Source organism: Psittacula echo (genome assembly GCF_963264785.1).
Source record: "Psittacula echo genome assembly, chromosome: 1".
NCBI classification, from domain to species: Eukaryota; Metazoa; Chordata; class Aves; order Psittaciformes; family Psittacidae; genus Psittacula; species Psittacula echo.
In genome coordinates this window covers 86442100-86455393 of record NC_137735.1, presented here as the reverse complement: position 1 = coordinate 86455393, position 13294 = coordinate 86442100, and the positions used below count along the sequence as shown (strand labels likewise).

The window sequence follows — 13294 nt, the reverse complement described above, 5'->3', positions numbered from 1 at the left end:
GAGGTGCAGGGCCATTGGTCAGCGGCTCTATGGAGGGCTGGTCCCGCGTTGGGTGGTTGGTTGAGCGGGGGGTGCAGGTGCTCGCGGTTACGCTGGGCCTCGCGCGGCGCAGGAGCCATGTCGGATTGGGTGTCTTACTACCGGAGCGAGGGGCCGGAGGAGGAGGAGGAACAGGACGAGGAGGGGGCTGAGGCGGTCGGTAAGGGCTCATCCGCCATCCCAGGGGGCAGGCCGGGGCCCGCTCCCCTCGGGGGTCAACGGGTGGAGTGGGCCGCTGCTAAAGCTGTTCCCCTCCCTGTTCCGTAGCGGATTACAAGTTCTTAGGTCGGGACAGCCTCATTTTCTTAGTGGATGCGTCCGAGGGCATGTTTGAGCCCGACGGGGACGGCGTGACTCCCTTTGACATGACCATCCAGGTAAGGCTGCTTGGGGAGCCTTGGGGACCGGGTGGTTGCCCTCCCTGGTCTGTTGGTGTAAGGGCCCTGGGATACTGGAGCATCTCGAGGTTGAAGGATGGCTGTGGAATTGGAGGATCTGATGCCTGGTGGGCCGTGTCCCGAGTTGTGTGGGGGAAACGTGTATAGAATGGCGATGGATCTGCCTTCAGCGTGGATCTTGCTCCTAGAAAGGGAATGCTAATGAAAAAATACCTAAGGCTGTGTACTGAAAGAGATCTCTTGAAAAAAAAAGAATCCCAAACTCCTTCTCCTGGGGAAACATAGCTTAAAGCATTTGTTATTGTTCTGTTTGCTAGAGTCTGCTTGTATAGAGGCCTGACTGCCAAAGTCAGAACTGTTGCATCCTTACCGTAGGTGATTTTCTTCATGCTTTGACCCATGTGCATTTTTTCTCCTTCCTTTTTTTTCCCAGTGCATCTGGAGTGTGTACACCAGCAAAATCATTAGTAGTGACAGGGACCTGCTGGGTGTGGTGTTCTATGGCACGGAAAAGAACAAGAACTCTGCAGATTTCAAGCACGTCTATGTTCTTCAGGAGCTGGATAATCCAGGTAGAGGCAGTAAAGAGATATGAAAGTCACATAGAAAGATGGAGTAAGGAAATCCGCGTAGCAGCACTGTCAGTAACTGGTCTCTCTGAAAACAGCTGTCAGATTAACAAAAAGATTGCTGTTACTGAGATGTGTTGGGGAGGGGTAGGTTTAGCAGTTTATTGAAAGTGTGGGATCTTAGTAGGAGCTTAGCTTTGCCTGTTATAGTTGGGTCAGGTCCCTTTCATATGTATTTTCTTCTGTTTTAATGTGATGGTTCACTTGCTGTGTGCTAAACCTAAGAGGGTCCTAACAGAACTCTTGGAGACCCATCATGTGTCTGCCACACTTCAGAAAAGCATACGTACATGCTAAGGTCCATTGCATTCCAGCTGATGGAGAATATCACAGAATGGCTGAGGTTGGATGTGATTCCTGGAGGTTGTCTTCTCCAACCTTCCTGCTCAAGCAGGGTCAGCTAGAACAGGTTGTCCAATATGTTAACCTGTTTGGTATGTTCCATCTCATATTTTCAGAACAAGTTTTGCAGTTCTTGAATTTAGCTCTTTCTTTTCTTAGAATTTCGTAGAATTAATCATAGAATACCAGGTTGGAAGTGACCTCAAGGATCACCTGGTTCAACCTTTCTAGGCAGGCATGAACTAGACTAGATGTCCCACCACCCTGTCCAGCCAAATCTTTAAAGTGTCCAGTATTGGGGAATCCACCTCTTCCCTGATTCTTCTCATTGTGACAAATTTTCCTCTTGTCTCCAGTCAGTATCTCCCCAAGAGTAACTTGTGCCCATTAGCTTTCATCTTTTCTATGTGACTTCTTGTAAAAAGGGAATTTTTAGATGTAAAAACATCTTCTTTGTGGCCACCTTTTATTATTAATTATTTATTAACTACCTAGCATCTGCTTGAGAATGAGTGCCAGTTGCTGAACTGGAAAAGATAGGAGTGCAAAGAATGCATGCTAGTGGTTGCAGATTCTCTGACACCAGTTTTGTGGGTGATATTGTCTACTAGCTTTTAATAGCAGCCTTTATTTCTGAGGAGGTTTGATTTAATTTTCTTAACTAGCAGGTTTAATAGCACAAGGGGGTCTCCTGAAAGAACTGTGCCCTGTCCTAGTTGCAGAATTAATTGCAACAGGGACCTGACAAGACTGCTTTAAGTTCTTCTCCCTTTTCTGGCAGCAGGCACCTTAGGCTTCTTGCTCATCCTTTTTTCCTTCTCTCTCCCTGCTTCCCCTTTGCCTTGCCTTAGAGGAAGTAGCTTGGCTGTGCTGATGAAGATAATGCAGGTGAAAGGTGGTGGTTGTTAAAAAGGAAGAGAATTGTGTATTTGCTGCCCCTGGAGAGCAGCATGCTCTGGATAAGAAAAATAATACTGTAATTAGTTAGTATATAGTGCATAATTATGAACCTTCCAATGTGCTGTGGAGATGCAGGATGTATTTCAGGCTCCTCTCCTCTCCCTGGTGGCGCAGCAGTCTGTTGTGCCTCTGCAGTGGGTGCAGTTGCTGCCTTTTCTGCTGAGTGCTTGTCCTTTGAGTGTAGAGGATTTGTAATACTCGGATCCCTGCCTGTTTCCCTCCCCCAGCAGGAAGAGCCCCTCATTATTGCCAGGACACTTGTGTCCTCTTGGCCCTGGTAGGTGTTTTCAGGTGGTAACTGGCTTGCAATATTACAAACATTAGGCTATACTGAACAATTTTCTCAGGTGGGTGTTGGAAGGGCATTGCCACAAAGGTGTGAGGGGACGTTACTTGGATGTCAGCTGCAAGGGCCCCTTGGTGCATATTTGGAAGAGTTTGTGGTACTTCTTTCAGTATTTCTAATGTATATGAATGCTGTTATTCTCCTTAGGTGCAAAGCGTGTCCTAGAGCTGGACCAGTACAAGGGAAACAAAGGACAAATACTTTTCCGTGACACCTTTGGCCACAATGCTGACTATTCACTGGGTGAAGCACTCTGGGCCTGCTCTAATCTCTTCAGTGATGTCCGAGTCAGACTGAGCCACAAAAGGATCATGCTCTTCACCAACGAGGATGACCCTCATGCCAATGACAGTGCTAAAGCCAAGTTGGCCAGGACCAGAGCTGGTGATCTGAGAGACACAGGTCATTATTTTCCCCTTTAATTTCAGGCAGAATAAAAGTGATGTATCCTTGCAGATACTGACTGCATTGCAAGTTTGTGATGGGAAAAGAACATAAAATCATCAGAACTGGCAAAGTTTTCTGAAACTTTCCAAATTAGAAATTTGGTATTCAGGCTAAATTAGAAAATTTGCTATCCAATCAGGTATCCAACAACTAATGTTTGTTTTCTAGGATCTCTTTTTCTATTCTGATAGCATAAATCAGGACTTGAGAGGGCCATGGAAAACAAACTACTTTATTTCATTGTTCTACCATTTTCCAGGAAGAGAATAATAACACCAAGTTAACACAAAAGGAAAATTATTTGAATGGCTCCATTCTGAATTAGTTGAAGAACAGCATCCTGAGCTCAGTGACTAGAGAGCAAATGCTTCTTTTGTTCAACTATGTAGCTGTGGTAACCAGTGCTCTTGGAGTTCAGCAGACGTGCTGGATTTGGAGGCTGTGAGGCTTCCTTAATCCATTAGCCCTTGAAACTGGGAACGGGGAATTTCTGAACTCATTACTTGCATCTGTGCCTGAGGGAGCTGCTTCATACACAATGTTGTCCAGATTCTTAATTAGGGAGGAAACATTTTCTGTGCTACATTGTTTAGACTGAAGTTGGAGAATGTCTTTTGCCTCTTTCCCTAGAAAATTTCACATCTGGTGCAGATGACAATTTGGAGCTTATTCTTGCTTAAATTCTTTGTGTAAATAGAGAAATCTGAGAATGCTGAGAAATAATGCCAATGTAGGAAAAAAGCTGTTTTGTGATCCTCCTTCTCCTATCTTTTACTTTGTTTCTAGGTATCATCCTGGACTTGATGCACTTAAAGAAGCCTGGAGGGTTCAATATCTCTTTGTTCTACAGAGATATAGTAAACATAGCAGAAGATGAGGACCTTGGGATCCAGCCTGAGCAGTCAGAGAAACTGGAACATCTCATGAAGAAAGTACGAGCGAAGGAGACAAAGAAACGGACTTCAGCCAGGTTTGTGCCTAGTTATTCTAGATAATATTCTAGAAATTGTAGTTACTCTAGAAATATCCTAGGTATTTCATTCAGTGGTGGCACCTGATGCCTTTTTAGACTGCATCTCACCTCCCTCCTCTGGAACAATTGAAATGTAGAAACATCAGTGCTTGCATTCCTCAATCTTAATTCCTTGGGCCAAGATTGGTGTTTCTTCCCTAGCTTCCAAGGATATTTGTCTTTGGTGGATGAGAAGAGTGGAGATTGAAGATTGGCTTCCTTTTTTCCTCTGTGTGGCATCTTCTGTATGGAGCTTGTCCAGGCATGATCATTTTTTAAAAAATGACATCATTGCCAAGTAAAATACAGAAAAATCTGCAACATGTGAAATAGTTTGTAGTGAAACCTGATTGAAATGAGGCTTTTCGTACTGGTGTTAACTTAGAAAGAAGTGCCTCAATATGAATAGTAGTTATTTTGGCCTGTTATGTTCTGTGTGGCCAGTCTGTCTAGGCACTTGGTGTGGATTCACATAGCTTTGATATTTCTGATCTCCTACTGTAAGATTAAAGATACTTTCAGAGAGATTAGAGGGATCTTGACAAAGCAGATAGAAAGTGGTTTTGGAGCCATGCACTCCATAACGGTTGTGTTTTTAAATTAATCAGTTCATAGCAGAATGATGTGAAAGCACAGTAAGGGAGTGAGCTTCCCTTGACAGCCTAGTGGTTTTTTTAAATATATATTAAAAATCCCAAGCTGAGCTGTTGTCACTGGCATCCTTGCTCAGATACATGTGATTTTTTGGGGGAGGAAGAGGAGGGCAGAGAAAATAAATTATCTGAGGATATTACTTTCTTTTGCAAATGAACTTTCAGAAGCCTCAAGTCTGTATCTGCTTTTTTTACACAGGTTAAATCTGTATCTGAACAAAGATCTGTCGCTTTCTGTTGGTGTTTACCACCTTCTTCACAAAGCTTACAAGCCCTATCCAGTGAAGCTTTATCGGGAAACTAATGAACTGGTTAAAATAAAAACAAGGATGTTTAATGCGAAAACAGGCAGCTTGCTCCTGCCTAGTGACACAAAAAGGGCTCAGGTAACAATTTATTATGTGCCTGCTTTTTCCTGTGATGGTGGGGAAGAGATGCTGATTATCTTGCTGCTTTTGGTTATGTTTCACTTTCAAGATCAGATGCAGAAATACTTACATCTCTATGCCCCTGAGGACAGCCTGTTCACTTTGTAAACCATATATGAAAACAGGCTAAGAAAGTTGGGGCTGTTCAGCCTGGAGAAGAGAAGGCTGCGTGGAGACCTCATAGCAGCCTTCCAATACCTGAAGGGGGCCTACAAGGATGCTGGAGAGGGACTCTTCATCAGGGACTGTAGGGGTAGGACAAGGGGTGATGGGTTTAAACAGAGGAAGTTCAGGTTAGATATAAGGAAGGAGTTCTTTACTGTGAGGGTGGTGAGGCACTGAAATGGGTTGCCCAAGGAAATTGTGAATGCTCCATCCCTGGCAGTGTTCAAGGCCAGGTTGGCCAGAGCCTTAGGCGACATGGTCTTCTATGAGGCATCCCTGCCCATGGCAAGGGGTTGGAACTAGATGATCTTAAGGTCCTTTCCAACCAAAACTCTTCTTTAATTCTATGCAGAGTAAGAGTGGGTTGTTTCTCTAGCGTGCCTGTCAAGAGAAAGCATAGCCACTAGTGGAAATGTGCTTAGAGACACAGGTCATTTCTTTCCGCAAGGCAGAACCAGGCTGTCAGAGGTTGACCTTATGTGGCCTCGTGTTGTCACTGCTCATTTTATTTTTGGATTCACTAGGAACAGATTTTGGCCATTTTGTTGAACAGACAAGTGTGAATCATAGGAGGTGGGGGAGTGTTGGAGTTTTTTTCCAAAAAAGAACAAAAATGGTATATTACCTTTGGGTTTTTTGTTATTTTATTCTTTGCTTTGTCTTTCTGCTTGATAGTTTGGCTGATGTGGATTAAATGTCATGTTCTGTTCAGGCACAGCGTTATTTCAAAGCAGGATATACAGTTGCTAGGTATATTGTCACAAGTGCACAAATATGTTCTTTCATGCCAGAGGCTCTTAAAGTTGTTGTCTTAAGTTTAAATATTAAGTTTGTTTATGCTGGACATGAGTTTCTTCAAATAAACAGGAGATGAAAAGAAAGCTGAGCATTAAGCTGTGATGTCTAACTTGAGCAGCTGGACTACAATATGTTTTTGTGACCTATCAAAAGCATTGTTCCTTGGTCACTGTTTCTGCCAGGAGTAGATAGCTGATGTGCATCTGCTGAAGAAGTGTAGAATCAGACAGCACCTCAAAATGTCTGGTCCAACCCAGCCTAGAGCAAGACTCGCAAAGCCCGATCAGGTTGCTCAGTTTGTTTGGTGCAGCTCTGAAGAACTTCAAGGAATGGACATGGCCTCTCTGTGCCAAGGCTTAACCATTGTCTTAGGAAAGTGCATTTTGCTGATGTCCAGGTGGAATTTCCCTTGGAATGATGATCACAGACTGAGGCTTGCCACTTCCGTGTGCACTAATGATGAGACTTCGCTCTGTCTTTTTTGAAATCCTTTTTTCAGTAGTGGAAGACAGCAATTGCATTCTCTTCCTGCTCCCTCCCCCTGCAAGTGTTTTTATGCTGACAGCACTACTATCTGCTCTTCCCTGGTTTAGACATATGGAAACCGCCAGATTGTGCTGGAGAAAGAGGAAACAGAAGAATTGAGACGGTTTGGTTCTCCAGGCTTGTATCTGATCGGCTTCAAACCACTGTCAATGCTAAAACAGCACCACCATATCAGGCCCTCCCAGTTCATCTATCCTGAGGAGTCCTTAATAAATGGTAAGTAAAGATGGCAAGAGAAGATTCACCACCTTGCATTAGGGTAAGCAGCTGATTCATAGTGGTTTTGAGCCATTGGAGATCGAGTGTGAAATCTTTGTCTGATATAAAAACTTGCTAATGCTGAAAAGTATGGAATTTACTGTTACTGACCTCAGCTCCAGGTTAATTCTTGTTTTCTTCAGTAGCAGAAGAGTTGATTGGATTTCGTGTTTCATCCATCATGACAAGCAGCTAATCAAACTATGCAGATGTAGTCCCAGAATATTTGGTTTTGTCATTTGCAAAAGTGAAGGATCCTAGTACCTGAATAGAAGGCAAAGGTGGTTTAAAAAAAAACCTCAACCAAACAAAAATCAAACCCCAAACCAGTGGAGATAATTGCTGGTGTTAAGTCTATATCAGCTCAAAGTGAAAACAATATTCAAGAAGTATGGTTGAATTAACAGAACTTTATGGGCTTGTGAAGAGAGGAGAGGATGCTTACAACTGCTTTTTCTCCCCTTTTTACATGTGCATGTAAATCTGCTTCTTGGGAAATAAAGTATTAATGCATCCTAAACTTCAGTAGTAAAGAAAAAATTCTAGCTCCTCAATCTACTGGTGGATAGAGAAGGCTGAGTTATGACCAAGTATTTTGTGGTGGCTGACTAAAAATCTTTACACTAGCTTCTCCAGCTTGTCGGGTTCCTGAATCATCTCACTTATATGTCTTTTCTTGACCACCAAATATGGTAAAATACAAAGCAAATGTGTGCATCAGGAGAGGAATACTGCAGTCTGAATTCTTAGTTGTCTTGGGTTCAGCAGTAGCAGTCATTTTTTCTCCTTAGTAGCTGGTGCAGTGCTGTGTTTTTGACTTTCAGCCTGGGAACAGCGCTGATAACACCGATGTTTTTAGTTGCTGCTCAGTAATGTTTACCCTGACCAAGGACTTTCTGAGTCTCATGCTCTGCCAGGGAGGAAGCGGAGACAGGACACCTGACCCAAACTAGCCAGGGAGGTATTTCATACCACAGCATGTCATGCCCAGTATATAAACTGGAGGCAGTTACCTGGAAGGGTTAGATCACTGCTCGGTCAGGCTAGGTATCGGTCAGCGGGTGGTGAGCGGTTGTATTCGCTTCCCTTGTTATTTCCCTTATCATTATTATTATTGGTGGTAGCAGCAGTGGTTTGTGTTGTACCTCAGTTACTGGACTGCTCTTATCTCAACCCGTGGGAGTTACATTCTTTCAATTCTCTTTCCCATCCCTCCGGTAGCTGGGAGGAGGAAGGAGGGGGAGTGAAAGAGCGGCTGCGTGGTTCTGGATTGCTGGCTGGGCTTAAACCACAACGTTAGTGCTACTTCTGCAAAGGTTCTATGATGTGCTGCTACTATGATGTCTCACCAGAACAGAAAGAGGCTTTTTAGATACCTGTTTAAAACTTTAAATTGTATTTGATAGCTCAGATGCTCATGATTTCATTTCTTTCACCACTGCTGTGATCAGGATCGACACTAATGTTGTCGTTTTTGAGGGCTCTCCCTTCCAAAAGTTGCTTTTTGCCTCCCCAGTATTTCAACCATTTCAAAGAGATCACAGGCTTTGAAACTATAATGCCTGGGCTTACATTCCTGAACAAAGGACCAAAGCTATCAGTCTGACCAGTATAGTCTTTACTTTGCAGGGAGTACAACGCTATTTAATGCCTTACTGATGAAATGCCTGGAGAGGGAAATGATGATACTGTGCAGATACACTGCCCGGCAGAACAGCCCTCCTCGCTTTGTGGCCCTAATTCCCCAGGAGGAAGAGGTGGATGAGCAGAAAGTGCAGATAGCTCCTCCAGGTATGGGAAAAGATGCTGCCTTTCCCTGCATGATTCAGCTGAGTGCGGAATGATTAGGGAGCAAAGGCAGACTCTTGCTCTTTTGCATTTTCTTACCTCTTTTAAGTGGAAAATCCTCTTCTGGGAGGATGTAAACTAGGGAAGTAACACTGCTTGTGTACAAAGTAAAGCATTTCAGAAATAACATGTGGACACTTGCTCAATTTTCACACAAGCCTTTATTGCTTATATCCAGTGAGAGATGGGGAAGGTGGACAAGTTGATCTCCTTCATACAAAGCAACTCGCAAGTATACCACTCTTAGCTATTAATTCAGTTGGAATCTCTTTCAATAAGCCATTAGTGACGTTGATTATATACATTGAGACTGGGATTGAATGTCATGCTGTAGGTACTAGGAAGTGTTATGAATTGCTGTTGTGTACAAGAAAATAGCTAGCTAGTTTGGAGTCATCAGACCTAGGCAGATAATAAGTATCTTGGTCTTTCCCATGAAGGATCATTTTGAGGCCATGGTTCTGTATAACTATTCTCTTGCTCCCTCTCTTCTGTGTAGGCTTCCACATGATCTTCCTCCCATACGCAGATGACAAACGGAAGGTTGATTTTACAGAAAAGGTGCCAGCCAGTCGAGAGCAGGTGGACAAAATGAAGGAAATAGTTCAAAAACTGCGTTTCAAATACAGGTACATGGAGATAAATAGCATGAAGGGGGTAGCATGGGGAAGAAAGCACAATGCTGTTTGCTCTTTTGCACACATTGTTCAGCTGTGGTGTCCACGAGATGAGACTTTGATGTATTTTGATGCAAATTGCTTCCCTTTGCAGTAGCTTTGTCCAAACTTTATTCTTAATAATTTTGAATACCCAGGCACCACATGCTTTATGTAGCACGTTCTGGAGTTCTTTACAGAATTGCTCCTGTTCTCTGGGCTGTTGTCATTTGTTGCAGAGGTATCACATTCTATTGTGGTTCTGCCAGTCTATTGCAGATCAGATTGGGATTGTTTAAATTATAGCACTTCAGAGAGAGTAGTTGGGCCTTTTTCGTTATAGCAAGGATACATTTTATGAAGTGCTCTTATGGGAGATCCTTTCCTAGGTATGTAGAAAGTAGTATAACTGTTATTAAAGTGGAATACCACTGTCTCCATTTCTCTCACACAGCTTTCTATTGGGGTTGATGCATGACAAGATAGGGATTCAGCAGGCAAATTGAGAAGAGAAAAAGCAGTTCTGATGAGATGGATTGTCGGAGGAGAAAGAGGGTAGTTTTACTTGAAAGAAGTTGAGGTCTGTCTTCTTGGCTGCATGCATTGATGTTTTGGGGGATTCTTGACAGGACTGACAGCTTTGAGAACCCAGTTTTGCAGCAGCACTTCAGGAATCTGGAGGCTTTGGCACTGGATATGCTCGAGCCAGAACAAGCTGAGGATCTTACAAGTGAGAATTATTGGTGTTCAAAGGGAGGTGGGGCAGAGGGCTCTTGACTTAGTTCAAAGTCGGAGATGTGCTACTAGAAACCCAAAAGTCTTTTAAAAATACTTCAGTTGTGTGCAGTTCCAAGATGTAGAATTCGGGATGTGTCCATTCTGAAATATTGAAACCTTACTTTCTAATGCTGCCACTTTCAAGATAAAGGAAAAATTGTTCACTTTAGCCTCCAAAATTGAAATTGAATCACCTTTTTTCTATGGTGACAAGAGTTTTTTCGTAAATCCCTTTCTTCAAGAGTCTAATGAATATTTCAGTCTGATAAATGGACAGAATTACTGAGAGAATTATTTTGGAGGAGGCAGTGATGCCACCCTGTGGCTGTGAGAGTTCCTAGGTAAGAGTGCCTTATTAAAGGATAAGAATCCTATTCCTGAAGGAGAAATTCCTTTTTTAAAACGATGTTGTACTCCAGGAACAGTGTTAGAGTAACTACTTGTCTCTTCTGAAGGGACACCTAACAAATTATCTAGGTTTCTGTGCGAGATATCATATAGATAGATGACAGAAACAAGCTGGTTTGCCTCAGACTACTTGCAACCTTAGATAGTAACCTGTTGTATTCTAAATATTTAAGATTAGACCTGGGTAACAGTGCAAACAAGTGGGAGATTTTTTTATGACACTTCCAGTGTGTCAGTGTCAGTTTTGTTCTACGTATGTATTTCTTATTCAGAATATGTGCGAGTCCATTGCGTAACATATGATACAGACTTTTGATATTATCAAGAGCTCTAAATTTCTCATTTGTGGGTATCATAACATAGGTCTTTGCATTTCACATGTTTGCAAGACGCTTGCTAGTTATTAGAGAGACACAATTGTATTGGTGATAGAATCATAGAATCACAGAATGGTTTGGATTGAAAGGGACCTTAAAGCTCATCCAGTTGCAACCCGCTGCCATGGGCAGGGCACCTTCCACTAGACCAGGTTGCTCCAAGCCCCGTTCAGCCTGGCCTTGAACACTGCCAGGGATGGGGTATGATGGCTTTGTTTAGAATTTGCTGTCATCACTGTATTTTTTGAAAGGGAAAGTCTCTTTTGCCAGTGCCAAAGGTTGAAGAGATGAACCGGAGGTTGGGCAACCTGGTGGAGGAATTTAAGGAGCTGGTTTATCCCCCTGACTACAATCCCAATGGGAAGGCTGTAAAGCAAAACCAAGGTAAGTGATGGTGATGCAGACAGACAACATGGTGTCTATATTCTGTTTAGAAGCCTAAAGTTTCAAGTTCATCTCGTAGTTTAAAGAAGCCGCTTGTGCAACAGCTTTCCTATTCTTCTTCACAAGGAAGTGGATTTATACCCAGTAGTGATTCTTAGGGAGTAGAGGGGATTCTGGTGTCCAGTTGGAGAACTTCTGGAATGAGAAAGTGCATAGTGAAGTATTGGAAGCAATGTGGGTAAATAATTGCAAATTATTATTTATTTTTTTTTTTTTTAAATTTTGGCTGTGTTTTTTTGTGACAGAGTAATAAAATTGTTCATGCTTTCAGTTTGTGTTGGTGAGGAAGCAGACTTTTATGCATGGGCTGTTTAGTGAGTCCAGAATGAGCATCTTTAGGGCTAAATGGCTAAGTAATGCTGAAGTACATGCATAGTTTGGGAGTCTATGAAACTGCATAAAGTGGGAGTGTCAGTTAGCTGAGCTCCCTGTAGAAGCATTGCATTCTGCTGTCTCAGTGAGAATCCCTTAAAAGTTTCATTTTGGGGTGATCTTTCCATCAGGACACAGAGTTTCATACTTGTTTGAAATGACTCCTATCAGTGAAAAACTACATGACTTGCTTAGTGAGTGACACCTGCTTCTTAAAACAAAACATGGGAACTAGGTCTGTGAGCTGTTACAGTACCATGTGCTGACTGCCATTAACAGTGTTGTGTATAAGAAACATTGATGTCTTTCTATTAAGCAACTTTAAAATCTTGGTGATCTGAAATTTCTCTTTCTAGCTTCTGATGATCCAGTGAAGAAGAGGCTCAAGGTAGAAATCTCAAAAGATAAGCTGCGGAGTCATGTACAGACGGGCACTCTGGGCAAGTTCACTGTACCTGTTCTGAAGGATGCATGCAAGCTTTATGGGCTGAAGGGTGGGGGGAAGAAGCAGGAGCTCATGGATGAGTTAACAGAATACTTTAACGAGCATTAAGCAGGAGTGAAAGGCCCTGGTTGACTTCAGTCTGCTTAAGATTGTGGTTGTCTTATGTGGATGCTTATGTGTCTGTTTATCTTGCTGAGGAGAAGATGACTGAACGTTGCTGAACCAGGCAGTGGAGAAATTTTTTACTCTTAGTTGTGAAACATCTCTGCAAAGTTGGATTCTGTTCACAGTAGCCAAAGGCATAATTGAAGTCCCTGCTAACTCAGGTCCCCCATTGCTAGTGAACACAGTTGTGCCTTCCTTATGTCTTAATAAAAGTTATTTTGGACTTCTTCCTTTGCAACACTGGCTATACCATCTTTGCATCATAACTACAGCAAAACTTGGCGTTTTCAGAGTTCAGTGTGAGTAAGAAGAAAGAATGATCTGTGTTAATGGTGTGTAAATGAGTTCAAGCAGCCGGTCAAGTCTGTGTGCTAACAGACAGTTTAGATGTGGTGTGTTACTCTCCTACTCTCCAAAACAGCCAGTGAGTATCAGTACTTGTAATCAGATTGAGTTCTCTTCCACCATTGGCATTACAAAGATTACCAGCAGATCATAAAGGAGAAAATCATTATGGGAAGCAGTTGCCAGTCCTTTGGGCAACAAGCCAGCACTTCATGAAGCTGCACAGCCAGGTTTTCCATTTTTAAGTTGTAATAGCAAAAGCTGGTTTTAAAAAGGGGAGAAATCATGTTCCCTGGAAGGCTGCAAGCACTTACCCCAGTTAAGTTACTTAGATGGCAGGGAGCTTTTTGTCTCTGCAGCGAGTGAGTCAGATTATTGTACAGGCCTCTCTACTCAGATCTGTGCTTTGAAAACAGAAAAATGGCAAGTTGTGGAG

The 13294-nt window shown here is 42.7% G+C and overlaps 1 protein-coding gene across 2 annotated transcripts; it reads left to right on the top strand.

Moving 5' to 3' along the window:
- Positions 1–66: 66 nt before the first annotated feature.
- On the top strand, positions 67–13080 carry XRCC6 (X-ray repair cross complementing 6). 2 transcript variants are annotated; one of them, XM_080626889.1, is made up of 12 exons: positions 67–199; positions 307–416; positions 871–1009; positions 2862–3116; positions 3948–4131; positions 5026–5212; positions 6811–6979; positions 8651–8812; positions 9369–9498; positions 10155–10255; positions 11358–11471; positions 12260–13080. In XM_080626889.1, the coding sequence occupies exons 1-12, from the start codon at positions 118–120 to the stop codon at positions 12454–12456; spliced, it is 1830 nt and encodes a 609-aa protein (XP_080483015.1). In that variant the 5' UTR covers positions 67–117; the 3' UTR covers positions 12457–13080. The 2 variants fall into 2 exon arrangements, with proteins under 2 accessions (XP_080483015.1, XP_080483016.1); XM_080626890.1 differs by lacking the exon at positions 8651–8812.
- Positions 13081–13294: the final 214 nt, after the last annotated feature.